General features: G+C 34.0%; 1 protein-coding gene, 2 long non-coding RNA genes and 1 pseudogene across 3 annotated transcripts; 3 read left to right on the plus strand and 1 right to left on the minus strand.

Annotated features, from left to right (window-relative positions):
• The first annotated feature begins 126 nt into the window (after positions 1-126).
• On the plus strand, positions 127-3,463 carry LOC103943509. The gene is made up of 2 exons (XR_666747.2): positions 127-1,351; positions 3,188-3,463. It is a non-coding gene; the product is annotated as an uncharacterized LOC103943509 (long non-coding RNA).
• Positions 3,464-10,489: 7,026 nt separating this feature from the next.
• Positions 10,490-11,475, minus strand: LOC125476518. The gene is made up of 2 exons (XR_007257761.1): positions 11,171-11,475; positions 10,490-11,070 (listed from the first exon to the last, which is right to left on the minus strand). It is a non-coding gene; the product is annotated as an uncharacterized LOC125476518 (long non-coding RNA).
• Positions 11,476-13,439: 1,964 nt separating this feature from the next.
• On the plus strand, positions 13,440-16,331 carry LOC103943499 (codeine O-demethylase-like). Its single transcript, XM_009353813.3, has 4 exons — positions 13,440-13,715; positions 14,094-14,338; positions 14,555-14,882; positions 15,893-16,331. The coding sequence occupies exons 1-4, from the start codon at positions 13,440-13,442 to the stop codon at positions 16,136-16,138; spliced, it is 1,095 nt and encodes a 364-aa protein (XP_009352088.3). The 3' UTR covers positions 16,139-16,331.
• A 767-nt stretch (positions 16,332-17,098) lies between these two features.
• Positions 17,099-20,259, plus strand: LOC103944766 (annotated as a pseudogene).
• The last annotated feature ends 369 nt before the right edge of the window (positions 20,260-20,628 follow it).

The following is a 20,628-nucleotide window of genomic DNA, read 5'->3' on the forward strand; positions in this document are numbered from 1 at the left end:
CTCAACACTATTACGTTTGCTACATATTGAATAAATAAGAAAGTAAATTAAGTAATGGTATATAAAATATAGTCTAAAAACATAATCTCTTTTTTTTTCTTTTTTCTTTTTTTATTATAATTTTTTTGTTTTATAATTTTTTTTGCGTAAGCAGATCATCTAGAAGGCAAAAGGAGAAACTTCTTTTCCAACCATCATGCAAAGCTTATGGGGCCACCCTTTACTCGTGGGCCTGCCACAAACTGTTTAGAAGCCGAGGGTGTGCACAAAAGTGTGGAGATTATGATGGAAATATCGGTTAAATATTAGCGGAATTTTTGGAATTTTGATTCATTTTGCAGAATAAACTTGAGAACTGCATGGTTTTACGGATAAATTTTAAATAAGCCGGACTATTGGATAGTTCTTCAGTGAATACCTTTAAATTTAACGTTGCTTAACATAATTATGTGAATTGAAATTAAAAGAGCTGAAAATGACAATTTATGTAAATAAAGTGAGACAATTTCTTAAGGATTATTTTGTGGAATGTATTGGGATTATTATGACATTATGAAAAGTATGTAATTATCTTGAGCATTTTTTTATGAGTATTATGAACATGTTTCTTATATTAATACACTGCTTTAGAGACAATAACACCATGAGCATTTGTAAAATTATTAATTTGTTAGAGAAAATAAAAATGGTAGTACATGCTTCAAGAAAAAGACTAACTTAGCTACTTATGAAGACAATAACACCATATGTCATTTCTTATGCATAGGAATGAGAGGGAAAAATAAAATTGAGGATAGGAATTAGCGGGAAAAAATAGAGGGAAACGTTTGTTCGTTTTTAAAAAAAAATATATATATTTTCAGTTTTTAAATCATTTTTAAGAGTAAAATGAGTTAACTACCCTCACATGTTATGCACATGGTCTTACTTAACAAAAATATAGATGGAATATATGAAAAACTAACGCTAGGGGACAAAACAGCTAAAAAAATTAGTTTGAGTCCTTAATTTTACAATAGAAAAATTCAAAAGAAAAATAAAAAACTAATTGAAAATTCAGGGAGTAAATCGATAATTCACTCAAACTCTTTTATCTTATATGCCTATGGGATCGTGCAACGGAAGCCCAGTGCCCACTCTCAGTCAGTCCCTCTCTTTTCTCTCAAAACCCACAAAAACGCCACCTTTTAATTTCAAAGAAGCCACATTTCCCCTCTTTCCCTTTACTTCTACAGAGGAGAGTCTAGGGTTTAACAAATATGTCTTCTGCTTCTAAGTTCCAAGCCCACCGTGGCCATGGCCTTCCCCATTTTTCAGTGCAGTCCTCCGAGACCTGCCATGTTCAAGAAAGGTGCCTTCTTTATCTTCCTCATTTAATTAATTAACTAATTTGTTGAGCTGTAAGTTTGCTACAGATAAACTCATAACCCCTGTTTTGTGTTAGGCTTTTGAAGGTGTTTTGGTAAACAGCAAATGCTTGTTCGTTTTATTTGTGATAGTGAGTAATGGGTTGTGATTATTTTGTCGATTTGTAAGTTTAATGATCAGATTTCTTTCAACATACATTGTGGGGTTCTTTGATGCAGAGAGAGAGAGAGAGAGAGAGAGAGAGAGAGAGAGAGAGAGAGTGTGTGTGTGTGTGTGTGTGTGTGTCTCTGAGTTTTTCGATTTGTTTGTTTGATACAAGCAATATTGAGGGAGGGGAAATCGAACTTAGGACCTCGGGTGAAGGGGTAAACGCTCTTATCGCTTGAGCAACAAGCCCCTTGTTAGTCCTTACATTGTTAGGTTTGTTTGACAATGCTGATTTTCATCCAAAATTTAGATCTTTAAGGAATTTAAGAGAAAAAGATCATGTTCATGTGGGCTTCTTTTAACTTGTCCAGTTTGTTTTGTATTCCTAGTACATTACCGTGATGGTGATGTATACAAATTCTAGAAGGTTTCTTGTATTTGTGCTATTGAATGCTAGACATACGTTGCCTAATCACGACTTCAACTTCCTTTATGGATTTATGCTGAAGAATTCGATACAGTTATAACAGCAGGTGGGAAATTTGACCATTAAGATGAATTAGTTAGAGGATCGAATGTCATAACTCTCACATGTGGCTTAGATGGGGAGGATATCGTTAGGACCGGGACAGAGAGAGGAGAGGCATTGCGATTTGTTGTACAATGAATGTGCAAAACATGTGCAAAAGCTAGTAGATGTCAACGCGGTTTTTGTCTTGTTTTAATATTCGATTTCAGAATCTGAAAATCTCTAATGAGCTTTCACGTACATTTTTAGTCTTTTAAGTATTGAGACCTCTAGGCTCTAGGCGTATATCTCTATCAAAGCATATTCATTTATACCTTAGTCATACGAAAGCATATGCATTTGTACCTTATTGTTAGAGTGGGCAGTGACTAATGGGTATGGAAGCATATGCATATGGACTGTGTTGCAGTAAACATATGTCATGATCGAGGAGATAGTTTTACAAGAAAAGAGGAAAAGATGATTGAAGCAATGACATAACAGTTAGAAACTATTTTCCACCTTTAATACCAGTTTGGGTTGAAACTTTCTGTAAAATTTAGTAGGGATTTTCTTTGCTGAAGTCAAGGAGTTTCCGTCTTTCTTTGTATTTCCAAGTGGTTTTTTGAGCTCAGTACATCGGGATTAATGTTTTGAACTAGTTCGGTTTTCTTTTGTAGTTTATTCCTTGGCCAAAGCAACTAGGGTCAGATTTAGTTGAACTGTATTCAATGGTCAAGCCTATGTAACATATATAAACTATGTACTAAAGACATATCTAGTAGCTCGTGACAAGATATCTACAAGTGTGCAATGCATTCTCGCCGTGGTTTCATGCCCAAGAGCTTGATATTTCCAACAAAAAATTTAGGTAATAGGCTTGAAGAGAAAGAATCACAAGTTTTTCGGGGTCATATTGCTTTCTTATAACCTCCTTGTTTTTAACACATCACTTAAACCTCCTGATTTCACGTAACTTATGATGAAGCATAATTCATCCAATGATTCGAATGCGAGAATTTGGAAAATTATAGAAACAGGTCACTTTTAGGTTCTTCAAATGGAGTAATTATTGGTTTTGTTCAGATTAGCAATGCTTATTTATCACTGCTAATTTGTATCTAGTTTTCGTTTACTAACACTTGTTCTGTTTGATCAATTTAGGTTCAGGGACAGTAATGGCTGCTCGAAGGAACATGATCCCCTCAAACATTGTAAATGAAAGATTTTCTCGTTAAAGGTACTGTTGTTGGGTTTATGTATTTGAAATACATAAAGGTTTGACATAGGGAATGAAGCCGATTGGTCCGTGTAGCATAGTTAGAAATCTAATATTCACAAATTGTTGTAAAGTGCCATCACATTGACATACTTTTTTGGATAGTAGATTTGGTGCTGCAATTTCTGGCTTTAGGCTTATCGTAATAATTTGATATCTAACTCGCAATTTGCAAGTGGAGGGAAATATCACGGAAGTCTATTTTTACCCTGATCTCCTTGCATGATATGACAAGGCTCTCTTTACAAGTTTACATAGTTTCTTGGTTTTTGTTATGGCAAGTAGTGACGATTAGACTTCCCTTAGACCTGGCTGCCCTTGCCGCCTTCTTGGTTATGAATCCTGAAGACATCTGTGCATGATCTAGTTGGCGTGAAAAAGATCCCCCGAAGAAATCTGCAACACCTGTTCTCTTGAACAATGCGGGTCTCTCTGGGGTAATGAGGCTCGGCGCAGGCCCCGTATCTCTGTCCAGTTTCGGGCTGTAAAATGTGGCTATGGACAGCCTCTCGATCTCACGATTAACCGTTGCACGATGTTTGATGCTGCGGTAAATTCCATCTGTCACAATCTGTCAAACAAGAGAGACATCTAGCGAATGTCAATCTAAATTATGCATTCAAATTAACAGCCTAATAACGTAACATATGATATTGTTTGGCAATAAAAGCATTATTCAGGGGTTTTAGAGGAACCCAAGTCCCATCCTTTTTTTTTATCTGAAGGCCTTCGATTTCATTGACTACGATGACAACGTCCGAGCAAGGGTCGAGGCCAAAGGCGAGCCTAACGGTAAATTGAGAAAAAAAAGCATTTCATTAAAAAAATAGAGAGTAGATTCTTGAGGTGTTCACGGGAAGAAAAAGACTTAATAGGAAGCGAAGTCGAAGTCAACTTATTCAATCGAAAAGATGAACCTAGGGTCTATTGTTGGAGATGCTCGTCTTAGTTAAAAGTGTGATACCATCTTTTGAATCATATTTTATAAACCATATGATGTGTAGGTTGATGGTTTTGAAACCTTCTATTTAGACCATATTTTTTGAGTCATTAAAGATGGAATCCAAGTATTAACCAACATACCATGTGGTCGATAACACGCCTATGCAATATCACTTCACACAACTAGTCAATATTATGTTGTCAATAACATATCAAGATGATTTTCGTATAACTTGCACAAAAACTATGCTACAATACTATAGTGCTATTTGAGAACATCGTGTTGAGAATGTATTTCAAATTAATGTGAGAATGGGTTTGCATGAACTTATAAATAAATTGAGATTCTACTATAAAAATTCGTCACTAGTGAGGGGCATGTTGAGAATTTATTCCGCATTGATGGGAGAATAAACCTTGCATGAGTTTATAAGTATGCCGGCTACTCTTCCATATTATCAATTAGTTTTATAATGAAATCTCAATGTTCTTCACATCATTACGATATTATTTTAACTTTGAGAATAAACGGTCATTTGTTTTTAATATTATTTTATACAAATACAATGTACCTGGATTTTAGATAAGGTCCAAAGTATTTCTTTGGTGCCTCCAATTGTGTTACTTGAACAAAAACAAACAAACAAACAAGTTGTACTATTTCAGACAGTGACTCACTAATTCTAGTAATGCCTTTAAGTTTAATATAACAAACAATGTCATTACGTCAAACACTTGTCTCCGGTAGCTATCGATATATGCATACAAATTAAATGGCACTGAAATATTCTTGACAATCTTTTTTTTAACTTGGCGGCAGCAATCGATCGACACCTGCAATCAATTGCACCGATCCCTTGAATTTGAGGGTTGTCCACTTTGAGGATGAGGAGGCATGACCATTATTGGTTTCCATCTTATCTAGAGAAACCAGATCACAAGTAGCTTTCTACTCTAATTTGGATATAAGGTTACGATCCAAATCTTAAACCTAGAATTAAACCGCTACACCGTGACTGATTTTTAAATCCATTCGATCTCTTAAAAGGATTACTAATCCTTGAACTTTTCAAGGAATCCTTCATCAATGGTTGTGAATGATTGATTTCTCTCAATCTTTTTGACCTTGGTTATGTAGGAGCAGGTCAGATAGATTGAGAAATAGAACCATATAATTTGATTCGTTTCTCGATAGCCAAAAAATACTTCCAACAAGATATATATCGAAGAATTAGTGCTAGATTATTTATCTGAAGCTTGGTCTAAAATTCCATAAAAAATTAGCTTTTATGATTACATTTGCAATAAGGCAAAGGAGTGGTTGTTCAGATTTCGCCTTTATAAAGGAACATAAGCTATAACAATTGTGTCTCCCCCTTCCAAAACAACCAGAAATGTTAAAAAAAAGTATGTCACGACGTGCAAAGCGTTCGTGCTCCTCTTTATCACTAAATATAGGATGTCCTAATTAACCACCCAACAAATATTCCAACCTTGTTGTCCATGGTGCATGTAGCGTATGTTTACTTATCATGAAAGGAAATGTAAGATATGAGTATCATTCTTATTTATGGCAAGTAGTGACAATTAGACTCCCCTTAGACCTGGCTGCCCTTCTTCTTGGTTATGAACCCGGATGACATCTATGCATGATCTAGTTGGCGTGAAAAAGATCCCCTGAAGAAAATCTGCAACACCTATCCTCTTGAACAATGCGGGTCTCTCCCCGGTAATGATGTTGTAGGTCCGTATCTCTGTCCAGTTTCGGGCTGTAAATTGTGGCTATGGACAGCCTCTCGTTCTCACGATTAACCGTTGCACGATGTTCAATGCTGTGGTAAATTCCATCTATCAAATGTGAGAGACATTTAGCTAATGTCAATCTAAATTATGCATTCAAATTAATAGCCTAATAACATAACATATGATATTGTTTGACAATAAAAGCATTATTCAGGGGTTTTAGAGGAACCCAAATACCATCCTTTTTTTTATCTGAAGGCCTTCGATTTCATTGACTACGAGGACAACGTCCGAGCGAGGGTTGAGGCCAATGGCGAGCCTAACAGTAAATTGAGAAAAAAAGCATTTCATTAAAAAAGAGAGTAGATTCTTGTGGTGTTCATGGGAAGGAAAAGACCTAACAGGAAGCGAAGTCGAAGTCAATTTATTCAATCGAAAAGATGAACCTAGGGGCTATCATTGGAGATGCTCTTATCTCAGTTAAAAGTGTGATGTTAAAGGATAATCTTTAGAACCATATTTTATAAATCATATGATGTGCAGGTTGATGGTTGGAAACCTTCCTTTTAGACCATATTTTTTGAGTCATTAAAGATGGAATCCAAGTATTAACTGACATAGCATATGGTCGATAACACACCTATGCAATATCACTTCACACAACTAGAAAATATTATGTTGTTGATAACATATCAAGATGATTTTCGTATAACTTGCACAAAAACTATGCTACAATACTATAGTGCTATTTGAGAACATTGTCTTGAGAATGTATCTCAAATTAATGTGAGAATGGGTTTGCATGAGCTTATAAATAAATTGAGATTCTACTATAAAAATTCGTCATTATTGAGGGGCATGTTGAGAATTTATTCTACATTAATGAGAGAATAAACCTTGCATGAGTTTATAAGTATGCCGGCTACTTTCCCATATTATCAATTAGTTTTATAATGAAATCTCAATTTTATCCACATAATTGCAATATTATTTTAACTTTGAGAATAAACGGTCGTTTCTTTTTGATATTATTTTATACAAATACAATGTACCTGGATTTTAGATAAGGTCCAAAGTTGGAGGATTTCTTTGGTGCCTCCAATCATGTTACTTCTTGAACCAAAACAAACAAACAAACAAACAAGTTGTATTATTTCAGACAGTGACTCACTAATGCTAGTAATGTCTTTAAGTTTAATATAAAAAACAATGTCATTACGTCAAACACTTGTCTCCGGTAACTATCGATACATGCATACAAAATAAATGGCACTTAAATCTTCTTGACAATCTTTTTCGAACTTGGCGGCAGCAATCGATCGACACCTCCGATCAATTGCACCGATCCCTTGAATTTGAGGGTTGTCCACTTTGAGGATGAGGAGTCATGACCATTATTGGTTTCCATCTTATCTAGAGAAACCAGATCACAAGTAGCTTTCTACTCTAATTTGGATATAAGGTTACGATCCAAATCTTAAACCTATAATTAAACCGCTACACCGTGACTGATTTTTGAATCCATTCGATTTCTTAAAAGGATTACTAATCCTTGAACTTTTCAAGGAATCCTTCATCAATGGTTGTGAATGATTGATTTCTCTCTATCTTTTTGACTTTGATTATGTAGGAGCAAGTCAGAAAGATTGAGAAATAGAACCATTTAATTTGATTCATTTCTCTATAGCCAAAGAATACTTCCAACAAGATATATATCGAAGAATTAGTGCTCGGTTAGCTGAAAACCATAGTTTATTTGAAGCTTGGTAAAAAATTTCAGAAAAAACTAGCTTTTTATGATTACATCGGCAATAAGGCAAAGGAATGGTTGTTCAGATTTCGCCTTTCTAAAGGAACATCGGCTATAACAATTGTATCTCCCTCTACCAAAACAACCGAAAATGTTCAAAAAAAAAAGTATGCCACGACGTACAAAGCGTTCGTGCTCCTCTTTATCACTAAATATAGTATGTCCAAATTAACCACCCAACAAATATTCCAACCTTGTTGTCCATTGTGGCCGTAGCAGATGTTTACTTATCATAAAAGAGAATGTAAGATATGAGTATCATTCTCATTTATGGGAGAGTAAAATACATATCATTTCCGCACACTATTCTCTCTATATAAACATGTGTCAATATAAAGGCATGTTTGCTTATCATGTATGAGGATGGGAATGACGGATGATTCTAATCTTATGTTTACTACGAAGAAATTTGAGGTTCTGTCATAAAATTACATGACAATATGAAAAGTTACACAATTTCTAATAAATCCTTACATAGTTTGATCCCTTACTGATGTGGGAATGCTCTAACCATATGAGCCGCATCAGTACTTTTGAATATGGGATACTGGAAAAAGAAAGATATCTCATTAACGTAGGAAGTGGTCCTTCAAGTCCTCATTCTAATCCACATGGTTTGACCACTTCCTTGATACATTCCCCATGTAAGGTTGAAATGCTTTGGATGAGAGATTAGTTTACTCTCGCATCATGGCTTTATTTTAATAACCCATTCTAATATTATCCACCAACAAATTAAGATCTATGTATATCACAAGAAATTTTTCAGTATATTGGAAACACAGTCTATTATATCAATTGTCATAATACAATTGGTTGTAAACTTAAAAAATAAAATCCAAATAATTATATTATGACACTTAGTGTATCAGACTGTGTTCTCGATACATTGAAAAATCTTCCGCATTTTAGGCTTTTGATGGTGGAGAGATTTTTCAGAATACTAGAGCACGGGTACATATGCCATATGTTCTTTTACAAGTAGAGCAATACTTGGGGAAGAAAAAAAAAAGAACTTTCTTTCACTTGTATAATTTCATATGACGTATTGCCTTGTATTTTAGCCACATTAAAAAATTTCTCCGTAGAGTGAATGGAATACATTGGTCTTAGGACCATGCCACCATGTCCAATATCGGGTTTAATTACCTCAATTGTTTGATAATCATGCATGTTGAATCCTCCAAGATCTTGGAAATTAAGAAGTATTTATTTCCCGCATATTTACAACGGCGACCGAGAATAAAATTATCACTTTATTTGATCATTTTTCTACTTCTTTCCCCTCGCCCTACAAATTGAGGAATGTACGTACGTGGATGCCCTAATCTTTTTTTTTTTTTTTTTTTTTTTTTTTTTTTAATATACGAAACCCTAAACATGTTAAGACTGAGACTTCAGTGGAAGGATTCTAATTCAACAAAGTGTGTTTGAAGACATGTTCTTGGTTTGTATTTACTACGCTTTAGTAGCAAGGAATACGAATCCTACCTCTTCGAAATTAATCGATTTTCGAATATGGATAGAGAACCAAATGCAAATCAGATTATACATATTTTGGCCATTGATTAAGTCCATTTCTTTGCTCTGGAAGGTCATCATCCACTAACTTTCGGATATTCTATTTAATCATGAATTCTTGGAATCAATATTAACCACTCCAAGAATATGTATTAATTAATTCCAAATTAGCTATCTAGTTAATCATCATAAAATACTCAAAGAACATTAGACAGTTAGCCCTTGGACCACTTCAAGGAGAGGTTTTTAAGTGTTCCGGAAACAAAGTTTGATACACAAAATGTTGCAATATAATTAGTTGAAAACTTGAAGAAAATAAAATTTCCAACATTTTGCATTATAACACTTGGTATACACAGCTTGTCACACTAAAAAATTTCTCAAAGAGATTAAATTGGCCAACTTGAGTTAAAAAACCATCATACTTGCATCAGTTGTATAAATTTGTGGTTAAAACATGACTAATTGCCATTCCAATTTCCAGCAGCATGTATGTCACTCACGTCAGTCGTAATCCTTAGCAATAATTAAGTATCTTTGGGGTCTTTTGATCGGATCGTTTCGATATGTAAATTGTAATGATACTTCACATCAACCTCTACATAACCTAAAACTATATACAACCTTTTTTTCTCAAATAACATGAAACATGCATGTGCCATGTATGATGACCCAAAAGAAACATGGCATACACACACACACACACATACTGTTTTGATAAACAGGGCATGTATAACTTTGACATTTCAGCAGAGAGTCCATCATGCATCCCAGAATCCCATGATATATAATATATACCCATGCATGCATAGCCTTCAGGCAGAAAAATTATTAGGTGATACTGTAGCACCAACCAGGACCAGTCTTGAGAGATTTTCAGAGCCTTGTACGAAATTTTCACTAAGAGCATTATTACGAATTTTTTTTTATCACGAACTGAAGATGCACATTAGTTCTTCGGCTCTTTTTTGATAAAATTATTTCAGCACAAGTATTTACATATATATTATAGTTAGTTGAATTGGCCATGGATTTTCATCTATGGGTCCTGGTTTCCAAACAATTGGTGCTGTTTTGAATTTTCCTTTTTTTTCTTCCTCTTAAAAATAAGAAAAATTAATAAAAAAAATACTCAAAAACTATGAGTTTTAACTATAAGGACAAAATAAAATATGTCAACTCTGCTAGCTAGCAATGGCACTGGCACCACCTGCTAGCTAGCTAGCAGTGCCGAGTGCTGCTACTGATCCACTAAAAATTTGACACATGTACAACTAAAATGCGTCAACTCTGTCGTTAACGCCCAATTACAATTACAAACCACCCTACCGGGTTCAAGCAACTCCATGCGAATACAAATAAGGACGAGAGAGTGAATTAGGGTTTAGGGTTGAATTGGTTGCGCTATAGTACTGCTTGGTATTGAAAAGGATCAAGAACGATGAAGTAGTTTCTCAACGAAGGCTGTTTGTTTAAGTAGGAAACTAGATCAATAAAAGTTGTGGAGCCCCAAAGGTTCTGATACCAAACCAAGACAAAAGAACAAAAAGATTAGAATTTCCTGAATTTTATCAGTGGATAATTACACAGGCAGCACCTTTTAATACAACAAACACGCAGTACCCAGATTTACAAGCGGTGGGTTGGCTTCCAATAACTCCCTCCGCCACCACCATTTTCAATTAGATAGATTTTCTCCCATCTTCAAGCTGTAGCTCACAAAATTGAAATCAATTGCGGCGGTGACCATGTCTGTCGCAATGGTTTCTTATTGTTAAAATTACATATTAATGAACACAAAATGCAGATAAAAAAATAGAGAATACTTAGCGATCTGAGTCTTGACCATTACCAGAATAATTTGACATCGTCCTTAGTATGTAACTGGACGTTAACAGCAGAAGCTAATTTGTTTTAGTTGTACACGTGTCAAACTTTTAGTGATGAATATCACCACTCAAAACTGCGAGCTGCTGCTGCTACGATACCACCTAATACCGTGGACACATGTATGGAAACGGCACCAAACAGTTTTTCGCCCGGCGCGGTGAAAATTTTCCATCACTGATGACGATCGTCCCACCATTCAATTAAGTGATCACTTGAATATGTCCGCCGAATCAAGACATTATTGCACCACAAATTGGCTCGTCCTAATCAGAAACGTGCTCTTAAGCTACTAAACAACTAATAAATACTCCATCAGTCAGACAACGTGTATTCATTTTCCAGTTAAATAGTACATAAAAGGTCAAGTCAAATTAGAGGTATCAATTTATACCGAAAAAAATGGATAATTAAGCACGTTTTTGTTCTCTAAGGATTAAATAATTCATTCCGTAAGTAGCAAGCTGTAGGTGAAAATGACATCCATGAGACACCCATCACGCAACCTTACATTGTTTAAAAAGAGAACAAAATTGTGGGGTTGTTTACTTTAGAAAATTAGATTGTCATCTCTGAATGAAAGTGTTATTTTTATTAAACTCTGATATTTGGTGGAATATTAATTTATAAAAAAATTGAACGTCTCCCTTTACGCAAGAGCAAAGAAAATTACATGACTTAGATACGAGGGTAGTATTATATGTCGGTTAAACGATAATATGCAGAATAAATTTACACGTATTATTATATAATGTGCAATGTTAACAGACTAAATTTGTAGACTAAATTTTGTAAACTAAATAAAATAGAAGTCGATAATTGAATTATTACTAAAGTATTCATTAATGTACTTATTTTTTTATTAATGATAGTTTGCAAATTTGATTTACATAATATAGAGATGACAGTGTAATCATGTGGTTAAATTCTTATCGGGGACAAGGACATGCACACCTAATTATTTTTTCGAGGAGGGTAATGTTTAATTAGTTGTGGGAAAGTAGGTAGGAGAAAAATAAATACGTGTACATAAGTAAATTGTATATATGCACTTACGTACCTACATAAAACCAAAATCAGAAGATCTTAAGTACATTTGGAATATTTTTTTTAGGAGTGTAATATCCACACATTTGCATTTGCATCCTTTCATACACTATGGCTTTTTTTTCACTAAGCCTGAGTGTAATTTCCCTTTTCCACCCGTTCCAAAATAAAAAAATGGAATATGTTTGAATTTCTAAGAAATACAAATTCTCATTAAACTTAGACATATACAATCATTTAACTTGATGTTCTACCAATAAAGCATAATAGATCATTTGAATTTTTTCCTTAGCGATTTGTTATAGCTAAACCTATATGTATGTATGTATGTATGTATGTATGTATGCTGATTGAAATATTATGCCAATTTAGTCAAGAGTCATCTATATAGTTAATGCATATAATAGGTTGTTTGTACATATTATAAATTAAATGTTCCCAAGCCTGCAACATGCATCTGGGAAGAGATTATCAATCACTGTTCAATCTATCAGCTGCCACCTTAAAGGATGCTCCCGCAATTCATCCTACATATTTTAACGGCAAAGTTTACAAAGCTCAGAGATCAATCCACGAATTATATGGGGGTGGAATATGCATTGAAAATAAACTCCTCTATTCACTCGAACGTATGATATAAAGACTGAAAATACACACTTGGATTTTGTTTGGTTCTTAATCTTAAAAACCAAAGCTAATTTTGATTTTTAATAACGACTCACAACTGTGAATTTAATTCTTAACGGATTATCAATCTGGGTGCTAATAGTTGACAATAATGCATGTGTATTTTGTATGATTGAACTCACTTCCCAGGGGAACTTGTAACAGATATGCAGGCAATATATATGGGATGTTTCTTTTCAGGTTAATTTTTATAGCTAACATAAAAGATGTAGACACCGGTTCATCTCCAATTGACGACGTGCATGAAAGGCGTAAATTAACGACGTCGGTCTTGCAGAAAACTTCAAATAGAAGCATTCGCCGAAAAACACCCAATGATTTGGACCAAGTAAAGGGAACAACACTTTAATTACACAACTATGCCCTAGTTTTTTAATAATTTGATATCAAGAGTTTTTCTCTCTCAATATTTGCAGTTTTTGCCCATTCGTTTTAGCCTATATAAACACCCATAACTTTGTGGTGTATATACACTTGAGCTCATTAATAAGAAATAAGAAATGGCATCACTATCGCAGCTCCCAGCAGGCTCTGAAAGCTCTAATTCGCTATTCAGCGTCATAGAGACCGCCAAAGAGCCCTTAACTTCAGTCCCACAATGTTACGTTCGTTTGGAACAAGAACCAACTCCATCTGAACTCTCTGATGATAATAAAGGCACCTTCCGCTCTATCCCTACCATCGACATGACGAAATTAGTTAAGGGAGAAGCCTCAGACTTTGCAAATCAACTGGAGAAACTGCACTCAGCTTGCAAAGACTGGGGCATTTTTCAGGTCTAAAATTGATCTTTCAAATTTGTTGGACTTAAATACTTTTTCTTAACATAGACACTAGCTAGTACTCCACTTAAATATTATATATCTCCTCATCAAGACAAGCTATAGTAGATTTACATGAATTTAATATCCGATGAACTAATAAATTGTAATTAAGATTTCATAGTTAAGCATAGCTAGTTAGATATATTGTCTTGTTTTATAGGGCTTTAATTTTTTTTTTCTTTCTATTTCTAATTTCTAGATTAATTTTTGTTATTGTGTAAACGAATTTTAATTTATTATTATATATATATATATATGTCTACATAATTTATCAAACTAAAGTTGGAGAAAACTCATAACCTTGATGTCCTTTTTTTTTTGTTCTTGAAGTTGGTGAACCATGGAGTTAACCCTATGCTGTTAGAGAATCTGGAACATGAGATTGAAGTATTCTTTAAGCTTCCCTTGGAAGAGAAAATGAAATATGCAATAAGGTCAGGTGATTTTGAAGGCTATGGAAACATAGCCAACACCAAAGACCAAAAGCTTGACTGGGGTGATAGGTTATTTATGATAACCAACCCTATTCATCGAAGAAAGCCGTACCTCTTCGCAGAGCTCCCTTCATCCATCAGGTCCTCTCTCTGATAAATCTTAAGCGCCTATTTGATAACCATTTCAGTTTTTTTTTTCGAAAACAAAATGAAACAAAAGTTGAAAACTTAAATGCAAAATGATTATGAAATGGCCCCTAAACTTGTATACAATTGTTCTCTTACGCATTCAAACACGCATGCACCCCGTTTTTCAAAATTTTTATTAAATTGACATATTTTCTTGGTATATACTAGGAATACCTTGGAGTCATACTTTATGGAATTGGACCAACTTGCCATGAGACTTCTTGGGTTTATGGTGAAAGCTCTGAAGACAGAGATGAGAGAGATAGAGGAGTTGTTCGATAAAGACGGGATGCAATCAGTGAGGATGACATACTATCCTCCATGTCCACAACCAGAGATGGTTATAGGGATCTCACCTCACTCAGATGTATCTGGGATCACCATCCTCAACCAGCTTAATGGAGTTGACGGTCTCCAAATTAAAAAAGACGGGGCTTGGATGCCCGTCAACTTCCAAAAAGATGCCTTTGTGGTGAATGTCGGGGACATCTTTGAGGTTTGTCCTGTATATACTTCTTTCCTCGCACTTCTTTTCTAAGTAAGTTTAGAACCGAAAATTTGAGTTTTACTCCCAAGCCTTAGAGTAGGTCTAAGGTTAGCAAACGTCGGATTTCGAATCTCTATATATGAGTGTGTGGGAATATTTGAAACGAAATTGTTCAGTACTATACAAGCACTAGGTGTGGACAATAATTAACTGTTGCATTTGATTTTAATGATCTAACTGAACTGAAGAAAGATTGTTACACTAAATTCAGCAGGTAAAATATGTAACTTTAAATATATAGGTAATAAACAACATTGGTGAAATTGAGGCATAAATTAGATAAGCTGCAGCAAAACACGTGAGTGCGGGCAGACAGAAAATTTGAGATTTGCATGATGTATGAGTACTCCACGCACTCGCGTTAGCAACAGGTAATACTACTTAAATAAAACGGTGCGTACTTGCTTTATCAATATTATTGGATTGGGCTGTAGAATGAACAAACCAGGCTGTGGAAAATTGGTTAATGTTAAGAAGAATGAACGAACAACGCAGCGGAAAATTGGTTAGTGTTAAGAAAAAAATTATGGAGATCATGTTTTTAGATTATATTTTGTGGATCACATAATGTGACGGTTGATGATTGGATTCCTTCTTCCACATCATGTAATCTACAAAATATAATTTAAGAGATGATCTTTCTAGTATCACTTAAGTGTTAATAAGTTGAGACTGTTGAGTTCGATCATTTAACAATAAAATAAAAACTTGAATCTATCATATTAGGACAATACTTGGCTTCACGACTTAAGTCCATGTTCTTTCAATGACAATGAGTAATCATTTCACATCGTCACTGGAGAAGGAATGACTTCTTATATGTAAAAAGTCAAATCGTTGTACCCATGCTATTGATTCATTTATGTTATTATATGTGTATTCATATGGTAATACTATACCTTAGATCATGGCATATATGGGGACACCAATATTAAGGAAAATTTATATTACATTTGCAGATGCTGAGCAACGGAGTTTACAAAAGCATTGAGCACAGGGTAATGGTGAATTCAGAGAAAGAAAGGGTGTCGGTTGCGATGTTCTTCAACCCTAAATTTGAGGCAGAGATTGGGCCACTCAGAAGCTTGGTAACCCCAGAAAACCCACCACTGTTCCAAAGGGTTGGGATGGAAAAGTACATCAACGATTTCATCTCCCGCCGTAGGCTTGATGGAAAATCGTACTTGGAGCAAATGAAAATCTAAAATGCTTGATTAATGACTGATCGATCACTTATTTAATCGATGAGTTATTAATCAAGATATATAGTACTATATGGTGTGACAATAATTAATGTTGTGCATATATATATGCATATGCTTTTCCAAATACGTGGATTCTGGAAACTGGGAATGAATCATACTGCTATGAAATAAGGCGCTCTTTGTACAGCAAGAAAGCCAGCTTCTATTTGGTATGTTGTGTATCCTATATAGTAAAAGTGAGAAAGGAAATAAAATGTGTGGTTGTTCTAATAAAGAGATGATTATTGTGTTATATATCGTTTTATATCTTATAAAAATCCCTGATTAAGTTTTATTTATACACAGTTATGTCTTACAAAACGAAATAATTCTTGAAGAAGTAAAGTTTTTGACTTCCAACTTGACATGAGTCACGTTTTCGATCGAGTTAGGATGAGTTTGGTACGATTTCATAAGATTGTTGTTAGTTTGTTATTCTCACCTGCATAATTTCCCAACCACCTATAAATAAAAATATTAATGTCAATTCATGCTGTTGAGAGTATCTCCTTTTGTGATAAAATAGTTAAGTGTGACAATACTAGTATGGTTAGGAATGAGTCAGTGACCCATCTCGCTGAATATCTGACACATACAATGAATTTTAAAAACATGAGTAACAATAAATAGAAATACTAGCACCATAGCAAACATGAAGAAATTTCAAACCCAAGTGTGCAGAAAACACTCATCAAGACAAGCTATAGTAGATTTACATGAATTTAATATCCGATGAAGTAATAAATTGAATTAAGATTTCATAGTTAAGCATAGCTAGTTTTATAGGACTTTAATTTTTTTTCTTTCTATTTCTAATTTCTAGATTAATTTTTGTTATTGTGTAAACGAATTTTAATTATATATATATATATATGTCTACATAATTTATCAAACTAAGGTTGGAGAAAACTCATAACCTTGATGTTGTCCTTTTTTATGTTCTTGAAGTTGGTGAACCATGGAGTTTACCCTATGCTGTTAGAGAATCTGGAACATGAGATTGAAGTATTCTTTAAACTTCCCTTGGAAGAGAAAATGAAATATGCAATAAGGTCAGGTGATGTTGAAGGCTATGGAAACATAGCCAAGACCAAAGACCAAAAGCTTGACTGGGGTGATAGGTTCTATATGAGAACCACCCTATTCACCGAGGAAAGCCGTACCTCTTTCCCGAGCTCCCTTCATCCATCAGGTCCTCTCTCTGATAAATCTTAAGCGCCCATTTGATAACCATTTCAGTTTTTTTTTTTTTTTGAAAACAAAATGAAACACAAGCTGAAAACTTAAATGCAAAATGATTATGAAATGGCCCCTAAACTTGTATACAATTGTTCTCTTACGCATTCAAACACACATGCACCCAGTTTTTCTAAATTTTTATTAAATTGACATGTTTTCTTGGTATATACTAGGAATACCTTGGAGTCATACTTTATGGAATTGGACCAACTTGCCATGAGACTTCTTGGGTTTATGGTGAAAGCTCTGAAGACAGAGATGAGAGAGATAGAGGAGTTGTTTGATACAGACGGGATGCAATCAGTGAGGATGACATACTATCCTCCATGTCCACAACCAGAGCTGGTTATAGGGATCTCACCTCACTCAGATACATCTGGGATCACCATCCTCAACCAGCTTAATGGAGTTGACGGTCTCCAAATTAAAAAAGACGGGGCTTGGATGCCCGTCAACTTCCAAAAAGATGCCTTTGTGGTGAATGTCGGTGACATCTTTGAGGTTTGTCCTGTATATACTTCTTTCCTCGCACTTCTTTTCTATGTTATATATTCGACCATAAAGTAGAAAAAAAAGAAGACTACTAAGACCATTTCTAAGGCCTTCTCCAACCCTAGGCTAAAACTCAAATTTCCACTTCTATTCTTCTCACCCCCCCCCCCCCCTTCCCCTTCCCCAAAAAAAAAAAAAACCTCAACCCAACCCAACCCAAGACTAAAATGTGGCCTAAAACCAAAAACTTAAATAAAAGCCAAATTTAGCCTAGAATTAGTGGGGCTAACCCACCATATATGTATATTTTATTTAGTTTTATATTTTTAAATTCATTGAATCCAACGGTTAAGATCTAATTTGATGAAATTCAACGGTAAAATAAAATTTTAACTGTCCAAATTTAAATCTAACAGCTAAAATAATTATATAAAAAAAAAATCTTTCATTTGTTTCATATTTTTTCATAGTGTTTAACGAGTTTCATGATGTCAGTTAGTGCTTTTTTAGTATTTGTCAGAATCTAAACATTTTTAGGTTAAAATGCTCATAAAATTAAATTAGGATAGTCTACATAATTTTTATTTTAAAAAAAATTACTTTAAGAAAAAAATTAGTCTAAATTCATTCTTTAATAATCTGGGACTAAAATTTTAGTCCAGAAGGGTTGGAGCAGAAAAGCTGTTTCTGGGCTAAAAATTTTAGGTTTTAGGCTAAGGGTTGGAGATGGTCTAAGCCTTGGGTTAAAATCTAAAATTTTTAGCCCAGAAAATTTAGGTTTTAATCTAGAAACAACTTTTTTGCTCCAACCCTTTTGGGTTAAAATTTTAGCCCCAAATTATTAAATAATGAATTTATGCTAAGTTTTTTTTTCTTCTTAAAGTAACTTTTTTTAAAAGAAAAAATTATGTAGACTATCATAATTTAATTTTATGAACATTTTAACCTAATAATATTTATATTCCGACAAGTATTGAAAAATCATTAACCAACATCATGAAACTCGTGAAACACTATGAAAAAAATATGAAACACATAAAAGTTTTTTTTTTTTTAATTACCTTAGCTATTGGATTTAAATTTGGACCATTAGATTTATTTATTTTTTTTACCGTTGGATTTCATCAAATTAGATCTTAACCGTTTGATTCAATGAATTTATAAGTATAAAACTAAAAAAAATATACATATATGGTGGGCCAACCCTACTAACTCTGGGTAGAATCCTGGGCTAAATTTGGCCTAGAAATAAGTTTTGAGTTTTAATTCATATTTGCTCCAAGGATTGGGGCAAGTTGAGATAAGTTTAGAATTTAAAATTTAAGTTTTATTTCAAAGGTTAGAGTAGGTCTAAGGTTAGCAAACGTCGGATTTCGAATCTCTACACATGAGTGTGGGAATATTTGAAATGAAATTGTTTAGTACTATACAAGCACTAGGTGCAGACAATAATTAACTGTTGTATTTGATTTTAATGATTTAACTGAATGAAGAAAGATTGTCACACTAAATTCAACGGTAAAATATGTAACGTTAAATATATAAGTAATAAACAACATTAGTGAAATTGAGGCATAAATTAGATAAGCTGCAGCAAAAGACGAAAATTTGAGATTTGCATGATGCATGAGTACTCCACACACTCACGTTAGCAACAGGTAATGCTAATTAAATGAAACGGTGCGTACTTGCTTTATCAATATTATTGGATTGGGCTGTAGAATGAACAAACCAGGCTGTAGAAAATTGGTTAATGTTAAGAAGAATGAACGAAAAACGCAGCGGAAAATTGGTTAGTGTCAAGAAAAATGTTATAGAGATCATGTTTTTCGATCATATTTTGTGAATCACATGATGTGACAGTTAATGGTTGAATTCCTTCTTCCACATCATGTGATCTACAAAATATAATTTAAGAGATGATATTTCTAATATCACTCCAGTGTTAATAGGTTGAGACTTTTGAGTTCGATTATTGAACAATAAAATAAAAACTTGAATCTATCATATTAGGACAATACTTGGCTTCACGACTTAAGTCCATGTTCTTTCATGACAACGAGTAATCGTTTCACATCGTCACTAGAAAAGGAAAGACTTCTTATATGTAAAGAGTCAAATCGTTCGTTGTACCCATGCTATTAATTCATTTATTTTATTATATGTGTATTCATATGGTAATACTATACCTTAGATCATGGCATATATGGGGACACCAGTATTAAGGAAAATTTATATTACATTTGCAGATGCTGAGCAACGGAGTTTACAAAAGCATTGAACACGGTTATGTCTTACAAAACGAAATAATTCTTGAAGAAGTAAAGTTTTTGAATTTCAACTTGACATGAGTCGCGTTTTCGATCGAGTTAGGATGAGTTTAGGTACGATTTCATAAGAGTATTGTTAGTTCGTTATTCTCACCTGTATAATTTCCCACCCACCTGTAAATAAAAATATTAATGTCAATTCATGCTATTGAGAGTATCCACTTTTGTGATAAAATAGTTAAGTGTGACAATACTAGTATGATTAGGAATGAGCCAGTGACTCATCTTTCTGAATATCTGACACATACAATGAATTCTAAAAACATGAGTAAAAATAAATAGAAATACTAGCACCATATCAAACATGAAGAAATTTCAAACCCGGGTGTCCAGAAAACACTCATTAAACACATTGCCAAGATAGGATATAGTTCACGCACACATTGAATT

This window comes from the organism of the source record quoted next, unplaced genomic scaffold (genome assembly GCF_019419815.1).
Source record: "Pyrus x bretschneideri cultivar Hongxiangsu unplaced genomic scaffold, Pyrus_bretschneideri_v1 Contig19, whole genome shotgun sequence".
In the NCBI taxonomy this organism is placed as follows: Eukaryota; Viridiplantae; Streptophyta; class Magnoliopsida; order Rosales; family Rosaceae; genus Pyrus; species Pyrus x bretschneideri.